Source organism: Cynocephalus volans, chromosome X (assembly GCF_027409185.1).
Source record: "Cynocephalus volans isolate mCynVol1 chromosome X, mCynVol1.pri, whole genome shotgun sequence".
Lineage (NCBI taxonomy): Eukaryota > Metazoa > Chordata > Mammalia > Dermoptera > Cynocephalidae > Cynocephalus > Cynocephalus volans.
The window spans coordinates 54,137,426-54,151,410 of NC_084478.1; the positions used below are offsets into that span (position 1 = coordinate 54,137,426).

General features: G+C 37.7%; 1 protein-coding gene across 1 annotated transcript in view; it reads left to right on the top strand.

Annotated features, from left to right (window-relative positions):
• Positions 1-797: 797 nt before the first annotated feature.
• Positions 798-13,985, top strand: part of OTC (ornithine transcarbamylase) — a 57,520-nt gene continuing 44,332 nt past the window's right edge. Inside the window, exons 1-3 of the mRNA XM_063084313.1 lie at positions 798-874; positions 10,944-11,082; positions 12,574-12,655. Of these exons, the coding sequence (XP_062940383.1) occupies positions 798-874; positions 10,944-11,082; positions 12,574-12,655 (298 nt within the window). The remainder of the gene's footprint in view (positions 875-10,943; positions 11,083-12,573; positions 12,656-13,985) is intronic.

A 13,985-nucleotide genomic window follows, 5' to 3' on the forward strand; every position in this document is an offset into this window, starting at 1 on the left:
GACTTTGAAAACATCCAATTTATAACCATGAATAAATGAATGAATGTGAAGCTGTGGCTAGCCCCTTAGTGATCTGGAGAGGCTGCCAGGGAAGGGGCATACAGTACCCTCCCCCCTCACTTCTACTGACTGTGGGCTCCTGATAAATTCGATAGGCAACTATTTATTTATTGAAGACTCACTATGAAAGGCACAGAGGAATTTCCAGGACTGAGATATTTTTATGATACCTTTATTCCCTCTATAGCTTCCTGCCACCAAAAAGAAATAGCTTCCAGGACACTTTTTTCTATTTGTTTTTGTGGAAAGGCTGGAACTTAGAAGTAGGAAAGTGAAATCAGTAAAAAATACTCAGGGCTGTCATCTCTACATCTAGGATTTTGCACTGCCAATTCACATTTTCAAAATGAGTTATTTTTATGTACTTTCACAGCAGCCAGCACTGCAGTGCCTTGCATATATTATATACTCAATGAGTACTTGTCAATTGATTTTGTACAAGCATGTGACAGCATAAATATGTTATGAAAAATGAGGAGGCTGAGCACCAAAAGAGTCAGGATTCCTTCTCAAAAAAAATACACAGTGGTGGAACTTGGCTTAAAGTTCAAGTTCTCCTGCCCCCTGCCCTGCAGTATCTGTAACCAGGAGACTCTGATAAGGCAGTTGACGGACAATATTACCTTTGCTCCCTCACTGCAATCGAAAGCATTCTTAGCTTTTAGGTAACCCCCACTGGCTAACTTGCTGTGGAGTTTTCAAGAGCATAGGATCATCCTTTTCACTACTAAAAGAAGATGCTCTTTAATTTGAGGATCCTGTTGAACAATGCAGCTTTTAGGAATGGCCACAATTTTATGCTTCGAAATTTTCGGTAAGTGACAGCCAGAGATTTGGGTCTGACTTAGAAACCGTGATGATAAATGAAATTATACTTGTATTCTGCATAGGAATACAGACACAAAAGGCCTCTTTCTGCAGAGTGCAGTGCCACGCTCTACTCTTATTTGAGACAGCTGTCTCTAATTCCGACTGAGCTTTTATTTCTGAGACCTCTGTAACGAGATTTATTCGTGTACTGTGGGGGAAGTTAACCGCAGCAGGTATAACAGACTAAATGTTCTTGACATCTTTCATTTGTGTACATTCTAAATGAGCAACTGGCTGAAGGAAATTAGAGGAGCTAATTTACACAGGGCCTTCAGTTTATACCTGGGTTTTCTGGAAAACAATAAAAAATCATTCTGGGGTGTCAGGACTAATCAACTCCTTTAAAAAAAAGCAGACTCCAAGTAGCAACTAGATAAATATTTATGAAACTGCTCTAAAGGAGCCTTATATGTAATGGGGATAACAGTATTTTTCTTTTTTACACAATACCCAAATTTGAAATCTGTCCCTGAAATTCTTGGTAGCATGTGCAAAGGAGGCTGTCTCCAATGAATTCATTCTAACGGCTTACTTCCTGCTTATAGCCATTGAACACGCAGTTGAATATAGTGTGGAGTGTGTCAGTGGGGAAGGGGAAGGGTACAAGGGAGATGACTTAGCTGGGTAACTAGCTGAGTTAGATGGTAAGGCCATCAGGTGCAGACATCGTTGCCAGAAAACTTCTAGAGTAGTTGCATGTTACCAATCAGAATTTTTCCCAGTCTCAAAACAACCTTTTTGACTTCCTAAAGAAGCTTCTAGTCTGAAGGTTTCTTCCACTATTAGGAAGCAGACCTGTGACAGTGACCCTGGGCCTGCCTTATCTGGACCATCGGACAGCTCCAGGTTCTCTGGACTACACCATTAGCACCAGTTCTTTGGTGAACATAAAGCTCTCAGAAGCCGGAATGACATTGTAAATGATATTGCAAATTAAGCCCATAGCATTAGACCTAGGTCTCTCTTATTTTACGGGTAAGGTAAATGAAGCCCAGGGAGATTATAGGGTTTACCAATCAGTGCTAGAGTTAGATCACAGAACCCAAGAATCTGGAGAAAAGCTCAGGTTTGGGAATCTAAAGAACTAGGTTCAAGGACCGGCATCACCACTTGCTGACCATATGATCTTGAGCAAGTCACTACACTTTTCTGCGATGTTTCTTCACCTATAAAATGGGAAAAAAGATAGTACCTACACTGCCTATATTACAGGGTGGTTCGATCATTCACTCAACAAATATTTATTGAGTTCCTACTTTGTGCCATGCCCTGTGTTGGAGATACAGTGATAAATAAGGCAGTAAGAAGCTTCATTCCAGCCACATAAAGTCACAGTCTAGTGATAATCAATGAGATATGTGTGTGAAACCTGTAGAGTGACAGACCAGTGTTCATTATTTATTTTATTATTCCATCCAACTGAGTTATATCAATAAAAGTGTGATAAAATTTTATTCCATAGTTTTTAACAAAGAATCATCACTGAGTTGAAAATATTCAACTGAATGAATAACCAAGGCTTAGAATTTATACTCTTCTTTGAAAATTAGAGTGATGATTGATTTTTAATAATTACTACAGGTTAAATTTTGCAAGTAAAACCTCTTCCAAATAGCTGGGCTTTTAAAAATATTTACTAATATTTTATTATCTATATCCAGTAGCCAGATTACATTTCTGAAAATCCTGGCTAGCCAGCTCTCACAGTGAATGGGGGCTGGGGCAAATGTACGGCTAAATCAAGCCAAATCTATGCCTGCTATTTGAAAATATGAAATCCTCAAGTCATCCGTGTAGTTAGAAACTCAATAGTGTGTCTCTATTAAAAAATGAGATAATGTTGAAATATAGCATTCTCACGTGGCATGGGTATTTTTCTTTTCTAATGTATTAGTTAGCCACACTGCCTGCCAGCTAGATTTAGTCAGAATTGCTGATCTCCAATAACAATTACAACCTTTGACAAACCCCTCAACAACAGAGAAAAGCTTCCTGTCAACTCTGCCTGTGTTATACTTTGATTTTCAGTCTTCCACAGAGATTCGAGGGTTTTTTTCCAAATCTTTTGGAAAAGGGGTGGGGCCCTTATTATACAATATACCACGTGAGTTTACCACTAGAGAGTAATAGGAAATATGTGGTTAGGTTTTGGTAGTGCCACAAAACAGGGATTGTACAGTTTCAAAGTGAGCTACCGTATTGCCATGGACATGATAATATAACAGCTTAAGTGAGGCTGAAACCATCCCCACAGGTCTTTGGATCAAACATTTTTAATGAATTAATTTTTTTTTCTTTTTTTTTGCAAAATCAATAGAATCAGACACCAAGACTGCTGAAAACACCCAATGCACAGGCTTTCCATCTCACAAACAAGACTCTAGAGTCTGGCCGTGTTTGGATAACAGACAGTATCCTGTGATTTGTTGCCTGTTAGGGAAACCACTTAGAGCTTTTAAAGAAACCACTAAAAAAAAAAATCTCGTTCTTTATCAGCGAAGACCAATTTGTAAGTGCAGTTCAATTTCATCTTACAAATAGAAATTTCTTCAGAGAATATTGAGCTAAGCCACCCAATTCTATGGAGGTTATGGATTGGAGTCAGAGGTGACTGGTTTTCAGGTATTTCATTCTAGACCTCTATAAGGGCTCACATAACTCACTATGTTCCCCTCACCCCACACACATGCCCATCCATCCATACATGAATACATGGACGAAGCAATTACAGGCCATGCATGCTCCTGCAGAGAGGAGAGAAAACAGTGCTCTTTGATTATTCACATTTTATGTCAAACTTAAAATGAATGACTTTTTAAAAACATGTATCTTAACTTGACTTCAGAAAACCATACGAGGCATGGGACCAGGAATGGAATGGGGTCATAATGTTTCCCTTGGCCAAAGTAGAAATTTTTTTCCTAGTTTGCTATTTTTAGTAATTTAAGATTTTTTTTTAAGCCACAGATTTTTGACAGTTTTGAGTTTCCAGCACGTTAATAGTAGGTCTGCACAAAGCTAGCCCTCATATGAATTCTTCTATTTTCAGATGAGAAGTTTCACAATTTTAGAATATTGACAATCTAAGGTATCTTAGAAACCATCTAGTCACTCAGTTATCAATAATAATTTATTCCATATATGGGTATGTGGCAACAGTGAAAAAGTTTTCAGATAAATTTTTATTGATTAATTATTAATAATAATAATAATAAAGTAAATAAATTTGGAAATGATTTGTGGTGTTTTTCTTTAACATCAATGGGATCAGTTAAAAATTTTTGTGAAAACAAAATTACTCTCCCTTGCATGCATTATAATATGCCTTTTTGAGAAGGAAAGACAGGGATGGAATTTAATGTTAGGCCACTGAAAATTCAGACAGCTCCAGTATGGCCCATGGGAAATCTTGTGTTTATAAATTTCATGAGAGTTGTGGGAGACAAAGACATAGAGAATCACTGATTTAGTTCACTTCCTTAGTTTTTCAGATGAGGAATTGAGGCCAGAGATGCCAAATGACCTTTCTAAGGTCACAGTTTATTCCAAAATCTGGGGTGAACTAGGACTACAATTCAAATATGTAAAGCTACTGCTCTTTTTATATTCCACTGCTTTGATTACTTTGATCCTTCCAAATTGATTGAGTTGACTAATCTACCCTTGCCCAATATCCTTTTTTAGATACAGCCAAAAATATCTCAGTAAAGAAAAAAGAAGCACCAAGAAAATATGCCTTAGCTCTTGCATTAACATAAGGTTAAAGACACATCAAAATTTCAGCTATAAGGCCCTTTGGCCTCTCATTATGCTTCCAGAAGCTAAAGTCTTTATCTCAAATTCTCCATGGGGATCAGAATATCATGTAACACTAAAATTTTTCCTACTCTGGCAAAGTCAGTTCCTGACTGACCATATTTTACTCGAATCAAGCACTTTCTTTTCCAACAAAATGCAATTATACCAGGGAACACATCCAGGTTTCCCCCATCCCCAAACAATTTACCAGAGTTGGAATATGCATACTCCAGCAATAAAAGGCTTCACTCTGCCAATAGTGAATATTCTTCCATTTTCTAGCTAGGAAGATATTTGGGTAAAGCTGATACAAGAATCTATTATTCCCTTGGCTTAGCTTCAGAGCATTTAGCAATTTGGGGTTAAGAAATTTCTGTTATTATTTTTTCAAGGGATAAAATTAATATATGAAACTAGTCTTGCCTTTTTCAAAGTTCTGATTTTAACACAACTGCAACGACAGTTCTGATGGAAAATCTTTATGGGGTTCCCATCATTTTCCCCAACATTGTATCCTCCCCATTATGTGTGGGCTAAAGAACGATAATGTGGTTTAAGTCTGGTTTACCAAAGAGATTTCTGGTTTACTTCCTGTACACTTTAGTGCACAAAGGCCAAGAATTTTATGGAAAGATCGAAATAATGCAAGGCCCTGGTTCTGAAGCTCGTGAACCAGAGTAGGATGCCTCCAATTGAGGAATGGTCTGTATGTAATAGATGTTTATGCCAGTAGTTTCACCTGGCTAATTCAAGTGTGGGTTTATTACCAAGAAGCAAGAAAATGCTTGATACAGGCCAGAAAAAAGGGGGCTTGTGTCAGAGGTGTTTCAACATGATACAATTGTGGAACTCTTCTACTTTTCTCTAATTTTTACGTAGCTTAGGAAAGAGGTGTGGCAGCTCCATTTTGGAGCCAAGGAGAGAACTATGAGGAGATAGTAAACAGGACAGGAATTTAAACTGGGACCATTGTGTTTGCTTTCCTTCCAGCGATAAATTTTCCTCGTTAGTTCTTGATATCTGTGAAAAACAGCGCTTTTTCCCAAGCTAATATTTCCTGCCCCACCTCCTAAATAGAATTGAGAAAGGTGGTGACTACTCTGATGATTTTTTTACTGGTGAAACAGCATGACTTCTTTCACCAATTGAGGTGAATTTTTTTTTTTTTAAGTTCTAGTTAGTCTCTCAAGCCTTTACATGTTGGTATAACCAGTTGTACAGTATCTACCTCTTTACCCTTTTTGTTCCCAAGAATCCTGGGGACTTATTCTGTTCCCACAGAAGAGGTTTGTGGAGAGAGGGGAACTAAAGTATTGGTATAGTTCACTATTACTGTATTTCGCATTCAGCCCTCATAGTGCTATGGACAAACACTGGTCCCACCAGGTCTTCTCACTAGTTTTCCAAATTGTGGCACTTGACTCAGAGGCTGTGATTAGGATCCAAGGTTATAACGTTTTTGTTTCATGTGCATAGGTCCAACCATTACTCCCAGCAGCGCAAATACTGTACCAGAGTGGCTGGGCCCTAGGAGATTTCAGCTTTAGCAACACTCTAGGTCATAATCAGTTATCCCTCATGACTCTTAAGTCCTGTGTTCAGCCTGGGCCACAGACCATATTTATTCTTGTCTCAGCATTAGTTCTGTTTTGTGGGCCCTTGGTGTCTTTCCTTGTCACCAGAACTTGGTCAGGACATTGAAAATCCATCATAACAAATCTCTCTAAACTCGTTCCCAGAAATTTGCTTAATTTCTTATACAAATTGATTTTATTCTGCCCCAGAGACCTACTATCATTCATTCATCCATTTACTTAAGAAATATTGAATGCATATTATATCCCAGGCACTGCAATAAGCACTGGGTATATATTAGTGAATAAAACAGGCAGGGTACCTGACATGGATCATATAATCCAATGAGAAGATAAAAAGTAAGCAATAAGCAGACACATGAATATATATTAAAAGTTGTGATCAGTTTCATGAACAAAATGAAGGTACAATGAAGACTACTTAGTATAGTCAGGGAAGGAATCTCACAGGAGGTGGTATATAAGCCAGTGATAACACTGGCAGTTAAATCTGAATCAAATGTAAATGGAGTTATAGATGAAACTGATGACTGTGGGACTGTTGACCCTGCCACTGTTTGAGAGGCTCTAGATATACAGCCAGAGGAACTTAGTGAAAACAAAGTTATTGACATAAATGCGGAAAGTAGGAGATTTGAGTATAAAGGTGGAAAGAATACACCAACATCCTGCTTGAATCTTTCCCTTTCATAAATGCTTTGATTTTCAAGTCGATATAGAACAGGAACTTATTTCAAATTCTTTTCCTTGTACCACAAGTGATCAGAAGAATCTCTCTTCATGACTCTAGACTCACCATAGCAACTACTGATCATGTTGCCTCCAATAAACATTGAAGTAGCAAAAGGTGTTGTTGGCTCTCCTCTTTCCTTTCACAGAAATTGGGCAGAAAAGTTTAGTTCTGTGCAAAATTTTATTCCCTTTTCATTTCCAATTCTACTTCTCTGAGATTCAACAAGAACGACACAATTCTGTATTCTCTTAAATGAAACCTGTACTCCTGTAAGTAGTCAGAAAATAGAGGATACACCAAAATCATGCAGGGGCTGAGAGTGGGGGAGGATATTGAATCCCTTTAATTTAGCAGTATGGAGACTCAGCTTTTGTGGGCTCCAAAATGACCAGGAGTCTGAGCTTGAGCTCTAGGCAAAAAATAAGGCCTCAAAATTAGCTCATGAGTTGCTTTTCCTGTTGTTGATGGATGTGAGTTCAACAGTTATAGTGATGTTTCCCCAATTCATTGAAACAGAAGGAGTGGGGTTTTCCAGCTATTTTTCCCCTTTTAAAATAATATTGGAGGAAGTCTTAACCCACGGAATGTTAATGTGTTATCATAAGACACGGAGTCAAGAGAGTTTCTTTTCTGTAACTTTATGTTGCTTGGATCTTATTCCAGAAGAAAAAAATATTTTCAAAGCTGCCCTAAATGTGAATTGGGAAAGATTAAGCTGCTGTATCTTCATTCAAGGCCAGATATGTAAAATATGATCCCCAGAAGAAGGCTCGAGTTGGCCCTGAAAAATGCATGAATATCAGTCAAAGGGTTTACTTCTCAACAGTATTCATACTTGTACATTCCAAGTGTTGCTTAATATTATCACTAATTAATATTATCAGAACCAAATGCATAACCAAAATTCATATGTAATACAAATTTCCTGCCTAAATAACATGCCTCTAAAGTTACCAAATGGCTGACTACTATGATCGAGATCTTGGATTCAGTGTTGTAAGCATTTTATTAGGGTTTCAATAGAAGAAAGAAAATGAAAGTCTCTTCTAGAAACTTCTTTAGCCAGCAAAATATTTTTGTATATTTACAAACTTATTTTTTAAATATTTGTCTAAACATTTTAATTGTTATTTTTATTTATGTTTTGTTACATACATAACCTATTAGTACAGTAGCACATATTTTATAAACAATAAACATACATTACAGACCCATGTTCAAAATTTTTACTGTTAGGGATATGTAATAAAAAAATGGAGGACCACTGCTTTAAAGAAATTTCCATTTGGAGAGCCTATGACTCATATATTTTTAAAAGCTGAAGACAATAGTACATCTTTAAAATAGGATTGTTGACTAAAATTTTGTTCCACATATAAGCTGAAAACACTAATTTCTATTTGTAGTTTAATATGTCATTAGTGTCTTATATTAAATCAATCAATCAAACAATTAGCCAACCAATCCACAAACTCTCCATTTTTGTGGAAATTCTCTTCCTCACTAACTGGAATCTCTGAAGGGCTTAATCTCACAAAATTTCCACTGAAAAAAAAATATCTGTTCACCTACTGAATGTTAAGTGACCCAATCATCACTGCCAGAAAGTTAGATATTTAGTGAAGTGTTCATTTGTCTAAGTTATTTGACTTCATGCAGTAGAAACAACAAATTGAGTGAATTTGTGATTTTCCTACCTATGATCTTGTCAGCATTGCGAAAAGGCATACATAAATCCCAACAGAGGATTTACCTTAGGCTAAAACTTAAGCACAATCACTTTGTGATAGTTATTTTACTAGTAGTAAAATTAATGTTTAATACATGTGGCAGATGACATTTTCCCTTGTTTATTCATAATTTCTAATGGTAGGCAATATTAATTATTGTTAAATACAAGGGTACTTTTAAAAGTTTGAGGAAAAGTAAAATTAAAAGATAATACAAATATTTCCACGAACTTTTTGAAGTACCCTGGTACAGATAACATTGGTAATAATGAAAGAATGAGTGCTGTCCATTTTATAGACTGATTATCTCAAATAATGATTGCCATCCAAATGTAAGAGCATGTTAAAGTAGGTCTCTTTCTGCCTTAGTTTCTGCCCAGGACGAATAGATACTGACTCTTCCCTCATTCCAAAGTGAGATGCTAGACCACTAAAAGTGGACTTGCAAAGGAGATAGACAAGAATCACTTTTGCAACCCATTGGTTACCACCTTCAGTTTATAAAATAAGTTGCAGAAACTAAGAGAGGGGTTGGAAATTAGAAGAGGATTTTCGGGGAATGTTATCATTAGGTATGATGTGCACACATCCACCTCGCAACTCCACATGGAGGGGGTAATCTTCCCTCACTTCAAGCCTAAGGAGAATGGCTCCAGTGGAACCAATATCTTGAGGACACAGTAAACTGGCCTGTACCTGAGAAATCTAAAGTAAAAGAGACTGACTAGCAAGCTCTTCTAACGTCAGAATAAAAGAGCCTATACTACTGTGGACCTGACTCTTGTTAGAGCAAAGAACATGGAGGGCTTCTCATGAACCAATATGGAATGAGAAAGAGACCTAGCATGATATTGTTTCAGATCATAGCAAGAGACCTCCTGGAGGGGTGAAGAGATATCAGCAAAAAGAGGCTAGATGAGGCCGGCCCCGCGGCGCACTCGGGAGAGTGCAGCACTTGGGTGCGCAGTGGCGCTCCCACCGCGGGTTCGGATTCTATATAGGGAGGGCTGGTGCACTCACTGGCTGAGCGCGGTGCAGGCGACACCGAGCCAAGGGTTGCGATCCCCTTCTCGGTCACAAAAAGGACAAAAAAAAAAAAAAAAAAAAAAAAGAGGCTAGATGTATCCTCTTGGGTGCCAGAAGAAATGCAATTGTCTGCATCAAGAGTTGACGTGAGAAACTCCTAGTGGGGAGGGAGTTCACCAAAGGACCTCCAAAAGCACCCACAAGAGAACGAGTCAGCCTCAAACACCTACACCAATGCTGGATTGCTAGAACAGAACCAGACTTTCTCTGGCTCTTAACTCCTCACCTTCCCTTGGCTTCACTTGGAGGAATTGAAGGCAAGGAAACAGGAGACAGCTCATGGCCCCTCGTTCCCCATAGAGGAGGCCAGCTTGAATCAGGCATGAGCTGGAAGGGAAAAGATGTCAACATGCCGTGCATTTCTTAAGGTTTTTTAAAAAATGATTATAATAATAATAGCAATAATAATAATACACTTTATTTTACCGACTCTTTGAAGTGGCAAAATAAGCAGAGGGTTTTGTTTTGTTTTGTTTTGTTTTGTTTCTGCAAGTTACTAGAAAAGCTACAGGGCCCATTGTATTTCAAACAGGGACAAAAAGAACAAGCCTCCAAGAACAGATTTGAAGGGTAGTGGGGGGGGGGGGGGATGAAATTATTTTCTATTGTGCATTACAAATTCTGCTTGTAGAGTCTAATGATTTCAATAATAATAGCTAAAATTTATCAAATGCTTTATATGCCAGAAACTGTCTGCTTTATATGTATTAAATCATTTCATCCTCAAAACAACCCTGTAAGATTATTATACTCATTTTCTAGGTGAGAAATTTAGGTGCAGAGAGAGTTTGAGTAGTTTACTCAAGGTTGTGTGACTAGTAAGTGGCAAAGTCACTCATATGACTATTTCAAGCAAGTAAGAATTCAATCTCTTTCTACAAATTTTTCTTTTCTCTCAAACATCCAAAATACTGGATCTATAAGATGTAAACCATATCCATATCAATTTCTATGCATTAACACTTTGCAGAGACACATGAGGCTAAATTTAATTAGCTGTTTTGTTTCAAGAATGAAGTAATGAATAACCATAGTACATTCTTAAATACATATTTCTCCCTTTTTTTGTAGGTGTGGACAACCACTACAAAATAAAGTACAGCTGAAGGGTCGTGACCTCCTTACTCTAAAGAACTTTACAGGAGAAGAAATTAAATATATGCTATGGCTATCAGCAGATCTGAAATTTAGGATAAAACAGAAAGGAGAGGTATGTAACATTTTCTTCTTACTTTCCTTTACTACCAATCGCCTTTTCAACGGCAGCCTTTCCAAAGAAAAAGGGAAAAGAAAATACATTAAAATTCCTAAACAGTATCTAAGTAATGAAACCTTGTAGTTAAGGTAACTGATTATCACTGAGTGTACAGGCATATAAAAAAAAACACAAAAATCAGTTACTCAATAAGTCATTGTACTTTTCTCAAGTGAAGTGCTGAAATTCATTATTAACTGGATCAGAAACTAAGGGATAATTGGTCTGGAAAGATTTAATTTTTTTACCTCCTTTCTTTTCTCTGTATATTTTCTATCAAGTTAAAAATAAAGATAATACATTTTTTTCTAGCAACACGTTTTAATTTTGGAAATATATTAGATATATAATCGTTAGGATAATGTCAAAAAAAGATCACAATGATGTGACAGTGTTTAAAAAAGCATTTCAATTAGCAAAGAAACAATTAAATGGTAGCCAAGTAGGGGAAGAGATTGGATATGGCACTCAGCTGTAAGTATTATTCTGCATTTTGAGCAATTTATGTTTGAAACACGCTGAATTAATGCAGTTGCTTCATTTGGACTGCTTAATTGTGAAAGCGTTTTCATTTTCCAAGCTTGTTCAAAAGCTTTTTTAAAGAGTTGGTTTCAGGTTGAGAAAGTTTGACACAACCTTGATTTTTCTATGTTGGCTAGCTTTCCAAGCTCCTAAGAACAAACTGAGAACAGGAGTGACCCCAACTGCTATGGGCTGACGTTTTTATAGAACATCTGAAATGAGGAAAAACGGTCTCCCCAGATCCCAGACCTTTGTTTTTCAGTTCGTGTATGAGGAGGGTTAGCTGGCAGGAATCTATTTGTTCTAGAACTCATCCTATCGAAAAGTCCATCTACGGAAGAGGAAGGAGGAAGAGCCCCACCCCACTCCCAAACTCTCCAGATTGTTTTCACACAACTTCCAGAAACAAAGCCTTAGTACTTCCATAAGGATGCATGATGAATGTGTACTGAAACTCTGCGGCTTCATCACCAACCTAAGTAGGAGTCTTAGTGCCCAATGTTATAATAGAGTAGAATCTTCCTAGCTGAGAAAACACCTCCAAACCAAGCATCTTCAAGGTCATTGAAAATGGAACGGGGGTTTCAATGGAGTTAGGTAAAAAGATGATTCCAGTAGCAAATATTATTATACTTTGGAACAAGAGCCCAGATTGAATCCAGAATAATTAATACTACTTTCTAATTTGCAATTGCAGATCAATAAGCTGTGGGAGTTACTGTTCCCTTCCTCCATTTGTATAGAACATGACAATACACTTTAAATTCATTTTTTAAAAACAGTATTTTGAACACTTATTTGGAAGCAGTGATTAATTATTCTATGTTTTCTAATAATGTGAAGAATAGCTTTGAGACATAATCTTCAGTATTGGATATAAAATATATTTTGCAGTTTAATTGTATTCTTGTCCTTGATTTTCAGTATTTGCCTTTACTGCAAGGGAAAGCCTTAGGCATGATTTTTGAGAAAAGAAGTACTCGGACAAGATTGTCTACAGAAACAGGTGAGTCCACTGACAAACCCACACTTGTGTTGAAGAGAGGGACTGAAGGGTAGGGACTTGGGAGGGGTAACCCAGTGGGGGGATTTGTCTGGCTCTTTAGCAACCACAAAAAGAAACATTTTCACTGGGAGCAGCAGTGGAAGCCTGTGAATGCTTTTCCCAATTCTCATAAAAGCTGCGAGCAGAAAGATTAGCTTCATCTGAAGGAGTTGCACGAGGACTTGAGTAGAAGTCCCACATAGCTCTTCATGTTTGGGGCAAAATGGAGCTGGGCACAAATTCTCAGGTCTCAAATTCGTGTGGTAAAGAAATGTGTCCATTTTTCTAATATGTAAGGAACTCTTTCTTGTGTGTCCCAATTCTGCTGGATGGTGGAAATTTAATCTCTGCAACATTAGGCAATATTCAGTTGTTTCTGAGTTTACTTTGTCAGTTTTGGGTCTCCTCTCCCTTTCCCCATAGTCATGGCTAAATCCGGGAGGGTATCTGAATGTCAGGACATCTACGGCTGTGGAGATCTGGTCCTTGCTCTGCTGGGACTTCTGTATTCCCATTGCATCTTGGCTGTCTCCCATTTACTGTGGGGTTTGCTTCACTCTGATTACAAATTATGAGAAATCTCGTGGTTTGATTCTCTCAACCTCTTGGCAGCTCTCCAAGCCACACTACTGCAAGCATTTCTATTCTATTGTTCCTTTTTCATGTTGGGTTCCAGGGAGCTCTATAACATTTGCTGCCTCCTAGAGCTCTGTCTTAAAAGCCAGACACATGTGTTCTCAGTTCTGGCATTGCCCAAATTCATCTGAGATTTCCACCTTGCTCCCCACCCTTCAGAAGTTGGCTTGGGGAACACACAGCAGAGTACAGTGTGAAAGGTCCATCAATTTCTATTTCTGTTGCTGCTTCTTTCTCATTCCGTTTCTTCCCCTTCTAGTTCTCACTATTGGAGGCCAAGCAATAAAGCTGGAGGAAAGATTGGCTCTGACTGTCCGTGTATTCTCGCAAATCTATTATTTGTGCCTAGAATGCTAGGTTGTTGTGACTCAAATTTTCTTTGCCCCCAAGCTATTATCTCTGCAATGAGTTTCAAAAAATATATTTTGAAACTCATAAGCCATAAATTGCCTCTTTTCTTTCTTGCTGCATTTCTGCTCTATTAGACCTCCTTAGAGTCAATAATACGACCGCCCAAATGGGCAATCAGACAGGGCCGAGGAAGAAGTACCACAAACAAACACATTGGTTGATTTTTCAAATGTCTTGTCCTACCTTACAAGCATCAGAGCTTTTTAGGGCTTAGAAATGAACAACTGTTACATGCAATTTTTTC